Below are 6,174 nucleotides of genomic sequence, written 5' to 3' on the forward strand. Positions count from 1 at the left end.
CTAAACTTTTGCAATCTTTCCAGTTAGGAAGAGCTTAGGCCTATGAAGTGAGCCTCCATAAACCATAAATGAAACTGTATAATTCACGTTACATCCTCCAACTGCTAGTATTTGCTGTTGTGAACACCCGGTTCCTGGACATCTTCATTTCATACTGTATTGTAACTACACTATTTTTGTGCTCCTTTGAGCAACTTCTACTAGTTTACTTTCAGCTTCAGCTCCACAGACTTACTTTTCTTGCACTTCCAAACAGTAAAAAAGAAACCATGTTATCTTTGCACTCCAAAAGAAGCCAAGTATCTTTCCTTTGCATGCCCTTCCAAAGTAAGAGTGGTCCAAGCAGTCTACATAGTCTTTTAACTCCTTTAGTTTAAATTACACATAAGACCTGAAATAATCTTTACAGCTACATAGTTTACTTAGGTTTAATACCAACCTAAATGTTTTCAATTTCAATGAAGGCATCAGTGATTGTAATGGTAGAAGTGCAAGTAGTGGCATTGGTGTTGATTGCGGCATTTGAGCAAGTGTTGGTTGTGTGATTGCACATGTGATGAGCACATTAAAAACGATTGCGTTTGTGATGGTAGCAAGTGGCAGATGAGTGATAATCATAACAGCAAAAGATACATAAGGAAAAAAAAATTGTAAAGAAAGAACATATGCTTGAGAAATGAGATTTTATTTTGAATGGATTCCCATTTCCACATGAAGCATACCCCCTATCATTTGAGGGTATTGTACTTTCGGGTATGAAAAAAATTATGTATGCTGATGGAGACCCAAATTTCCAAGAATGTTGAATTAAGCTTATGCTAAAGCTTATAATCCACACAGATGGTTATGTGGCTTTTCATGCACCAAAAACATTCTTAAAAATATTTAAAACATACGGATTTTTATTTTATTTTACATCTAATGCTTTCAATTACTAATATCCTTTAGCTATTCTCTCGTGGACGGGCATGATTGCAAAATAAACTAGGAAGACATGTAAGAAGTTATGTGCTGGAGATAAGGGGTGCTAAACCATATCCATATCCGAGGAAATATCTGTAACCGTATCCGTTAGGATACGGATATGGTTACTCAAATCTATAACCGATAGGATATAGTTACATATATGGTTTTGTAGTGAAATATCCATGTTGGAAATATGTGAATACATATTAGTCATACTCTTATGATAGTTTCGATTCTTAGATTATGGATTTGTGGTTAATTTTGATTTAGTCATACTCTTATGATAGTTTCGATTCTTAGATTATGGATTTGTGGTTAATTTTGATGATCAAGATATCTAATCTTAACTTTTATAGTTTCGATTCTTAGATTATGGATTTGTGGTTAATTTTGATGATCAAGATATCTAATCTTAACTTTTCAGTTATAATGAACATATTAATGAACTTTTTTGTATCACATGAACTATATTTTTCTCAATACTATCAAGTTTTCTCATATCCGATTTTAGCGGATATGGATATAAATTTTTTTACCGAGGTATATCTGTATCCGAGATGGGTAAGCGGATATGAATATGGTAAGCATCAGATCCGAGCGGAATCCGGACCGAATGCACCCCTAGCTAGAGACCTTAAATATAAATTGTCAAATAATAGTTCTCATAAGTATTTATAAGGGCATTTGGAATGCTGCGTGAGCAAACCTGACAGTCCAACTTGAAACCTTCCAAATCAAACACCTTGCTTTGTCAATGGACTAGGCTTCATAGCATTTGGTTTATTGTTGACCTTGTCTAAGGTTGAAATGTAGCTTGTTAGCTGTTTCATATTTGATTGTTTACTATAGATAGAAATATGAAATTTTTAGTCTCAAAATGGTATTATTGTTCTTGTAGGGAACTGATTCATCTTCTATTTATTTGTTGTCATGGGCTTATGGGAGATGTGTAGATGCTTTTTGGTTTTGGTGTTCTCACTTTCGCTTTCGATATTATTTAGATTGGCAAGCTAATTGCAGAAAACTAAAAAGTGCTTCAAGATACAGGTCAGTATGATCTTTGTATGATGTTTTTGATTCAGTCATTTGGTCAGAGGAATATGAGATTTGCAATAAGTAAAAAGATATTTAAGATATCTTGTTCTATTTTCTGCTATTTACTAGATTATCTCTTTATCTGTTGTGTATAAAGAGGAAGGTGCAACATACCATGCTTTATTTTGCATCGCCACCATTTTGCTCGAATTTTTTTATTTCTTCTTCGTGCAGGAAATGCTGATGTATTAGACTGCTGACTGGATAGAGTTATTCTAGTCCTCATGCGGAGGTGGCGATATTATTGTAGTTTTTCAGGCCTTACAGTGGTTTTTGTACTGCTATTGAGGAGCCATGGTGGTGATATTTTGAGCTCTTGATACGTAAATGTGATAAACGTAAATTACTCGATTACGATGTGATTTGGAGCTTGTGGTGTGTACATGTGATACATGTAAAGTACTCAATGATCAATGTAACTTACGGGTTTTTCGGGTTGAGTTTCGGACATTCTGTTGGTCATTATTCATTAGCTCTTGGTTACCACTTCAATATATATACTTGCTCCCAATTCTCTCTTCCAATTTTTAGATCGCACTCTTGTTCATCTACTAATGAACTCGGCTCATACAGAGTGGTCTTTGTTTTAATTTATCTTGCCAATCATTATAATGCTGTGTTTGCTGTCTTTGGATGGACGGTAGAGAAGGGAAGGGGAAGAGAAATATGAGTTTAACCTTATTTGGGAGTTTTATAGGGAGGATAGAGGAGGGAAATGAGGGGAAATTTTACACTAAAATCTTACACCCCAAATTAAAAAGGAAAGAGAAAATTGAAAATTTTCCTTTCTCTCCCTACCCTTCCTTTCCTTCCATAGCTCCCAAACACAACATTATATATCCTCTCGAATGCTTGAAATTAAAATTTAATGGATTACGAAGCAGTGCTGTTATACAAGATGACTTTATGTTCATAAAGATGTATATTTTGTCATTTTTTGAAATGAAGGTATCAGTAGTTAACTATATACTTCCTATCATTGTTCAACTCAAGCAATGATGTATGGGACATAATCTTTTTTCCATGGTAAATTTCAATAAACAATAGTATAAATTTATGGATTTTGCAAAGAAAATATCATAAACTATTTCTATTTGTGAAAAATATCACACTTCTAAATTTTAAAATATCCTCATTTGGCAAGGGGTTTAGAGACGAGGGTTATTGAGAAGGATTAACTAGGGCTGAGCATGGTTCGGTCCAAACCGAAAAAACCGACCGAACCGATCCGAAAAAATCGGTTTTATGAGTGGGGTGGTTCGGGTCGGTTTGAAAACTTTTCAACCCGAACCGACCCGAACCGACCCGAACCGATCGAATATAGTGTAATACTACCCATTCTGATTTCAAACCCTACCTGACCCGTCCCAAAAGAGTCAAAGACTCAAACCCTAAACTCATTTTCTGAATCATTATGGGTTGAAAATAATATCATTATATCAGTGTTTAATGCTTCATAATCTCCTACTTTGTTGATATCTTTTTTTAACACAGTTTATTGTTTGATAAGAAGTTTGATGAAGTTAGAACCGAACAAACCGAACCGAACCGCACCGAACCGACTTGCAGCAGTTTGGTTCGGTTTTGATTTATAAGCGGTTCGGTTCGGTTGTTCAAAATTTGGTAAAAACCGAACCGAACCGACTAAGCGGTTCGGTTCGGTTGTTCAAAATTTGGTAAAAACCGAACCGAACCGACCGTTGCACACCCCTAGGATTAACTTAGTTAATCCTTTATGAATGGTTAAAAATAATATAATTTTGTTTGAATTAGATAATTAATATGAAGGTTTAACTTTTCGTGTTTGATGATAATGGAGGATTAACGGGGTTAGTCTCTTTTATTTTTTTTGAAATACCAAATTTATCCTTATCGAAAGTAAAAAAGAAGTTTCCAATAATTATTATATTAAGATTAAGATAAAATTTCATTAGAATTTGCATCCATCCGTACCAGAAAACATTGTCAATTTTATTATTTAAATAAATGATTGTTGAAGAGGTTAACAAAAAATAATTTAAATTAGAAATAATAACTTGTGGTTATATTAAATACATTGATGAAAAATTTGACCGTGAGAAGATAAATTATCCTACAAACATGAAATTAAAATTTAAAATGTCATTAATGATCTAAAAAAATTCAAAGGCTTTTGATGAATTGTTATTCCCAAAAAATTAGCTATTAAAGAACAAATGCAACAATTCTGTCACCAATACTATATAAAATTTGAATCTTATTATCATAAATCCACATACTTTTCCAACTAATATTGCATATCTTATATTGAGCACCTTTTAGTAATGGTTACACTTGATTTTAGGTGCTTATGATGGGGCGAAGGGGAAAAGACAATTTCCCTCCATTAATAAGCATTTTTTTTCTTTTTGCTAAAAGGATGGACAGGAGATCCAATGTGTATCTTTTGTGGCTTTCATCAGGAAAACAGAGACCATTTGTTTTTCTCCTGCTCATTATCTGCACAAGTTTGGACACATTTCAAGAATTACTATCTCCCTTTCCCATGACCATCATCTTTTGAAGATCTTTTATTAACTGTTAATAAGCTTCATGGTAGAGTTGGTTATATTTGGCGTAGCTTTTTCTCATATATCTGTTGGAACATTTGGATCAGTAGGAATAAATCAATTTTTGACAAAACTACTTTTTCTTACAAGAAGATTATTAATCAGTCGGTTTATGGCTTATATGATTGGTCAGATAATGGAAGAGGTGTTGCGGCAAAGGAACTCTCTGCTAGATTTGAAGAATTTCCTCTCTCTCGAGCAAGTGTCTGAAGATGGAGAACTTTTTGAGTCATCTTTTTTATAGTTTTTGTTGTGTATATATCTGTTCCTTTATCTTTCATGTGTTGACTATAGAAAATTAAATTTCTACTATGCACATGTATGGCTGGCTTTGGTTCTTCCATAAATCTGTGTCAACGGTGAATGACGGCAAGGCCCTCTCTTCATCTTCATGGATCTTTGGAAGAAGAAAGTTATACATCACTACTAGTAGAAATTTCATTTTCTATTTTCCAACATTTTGGACACAGTTCGTGTCTTACTTTTGTAACTAAACAATCTTTTGGATTCTTGATATTTTAATGAACGGGGTTTTACCCCTGTTTTTCGATAAAAAAAAAGCATTTTTCTCTCCTGAATACGTTTCAGCTATGTTTGCTTTGAGGTAAAGTGAAGGAAAAGAAAAGAAAAGAGAGAAAAAGGAAGGAAGGTAGGGCTGAGGATGCTGAATTTATAGGTGGTGATGAGGAAGGTGCATCGGGTCTTCCATCTTCTTTCTCTCCAAAGGAACGTGAGAGCTCACCTGTTGCTCATAGGACCCATCATGCTAACTTGCCTAAATCACCGAAAGATCCAAAAAGAATGAAGGAGAAGGTTGTTCTAACATCTACCAATTAGATGACAGTGGAAGTCCTTAGTGGAGATGAAGAGGAAGAAGATACAATGCCCCTTACTCATAGAAAGAGATCTTGATCTTCAACTTAGGCTCAAGTTCAAGCTCAAGTTTCTCCAAAAGCCGAGTTGCGCACAAAATATCGCCATGAGAGATCTGATACTCTGGGAGAAGTTCGTCCGTCAAAAAGGACTAAGATGGTCGTGCACTGACGATGTACCCCTTTGCCAGTAATGGAAGAGGAGCCGGCCCACAATATTCCTGTTGAGGAAAGAGGTAATATTTCGTCTTCACCTTTCTTCCACTGCATTATTTTTAGATTTTTTGAACACATTTTGCAATTTATTTTCATAGGGGACCATGAAGAAGGAAAAATTCCATATGGACCCTCTTCTCCCGAACTTATGCTTACCGAGGAGCCAGGTTTTATTCAGCTAATGAGCATGTCAGTGCTAGGCCTGCTAGAGAGATCAGAGTTCAACTCAAGCCCCCTACCACAGTCGCTCCAATAGATTCCAGCACAGGTACAAGTATTTTTCCCATTCGGAGGGCAATTCCGAGAGATGTGTGAATCGGAGTGCATTCCTCCTTTAATGGTTTCTGCGCGTTATCTTCTTTTAGAGAAATTAAAGGAAGCGAGTACCAGTGCCAGAGCTGTAGAACCTATCGCAATGGCTGAAGGTAAAGTTAGCT

At 35.2% G+C, this 6,174-nt stretch overlaps 1 protein-coding gene across 6 annotated transcripts in view; it reads left to right on the top strand.

Moving 5' to 3' along the window:
- Window positions 1-2,511, top strand: part of LOC109830666 (F-box protein SKIP24) — a 6,046-nt gene extending 3,535 nt beyond the window's left edge. For 2 of the 6 annotated variants that reach the window (XM_020397997.1, XM_020397999.1), the window contains exon 6: window positions 1,968-2,511. In XM_020397997.1, the coding sequence (XP_020253586.1) occupies window positions 1,968-2,023 (56 nt within the window). In that variant the 3' untranslated portion in view covers window positions 2,024-2,511. Of the gene's footprint in view, window positions 1-1,864 lie in introns of all 6 variants that reach the window. The other 4 variants (XR_002244379.1, XM_020397996.1, XM_020398001.1 and 1 more) reach the window with 4 other exon arrangements.

This window comes from Asparagus officinalis, chromosome 2 (genome assembly GCF_001876935.1).
Source record: "Asparagus officinalis chromosome 2, Aspof.V1, whole genome shotgun sequence".
Taxonomy (NCBI): domain Eukaryota; kingdom Viridiplantae; phylum Streptophyta; class Magnoliopsida; order Asparagales; family Asparagaceae; genus Asparagus; species Asparagus officinalis.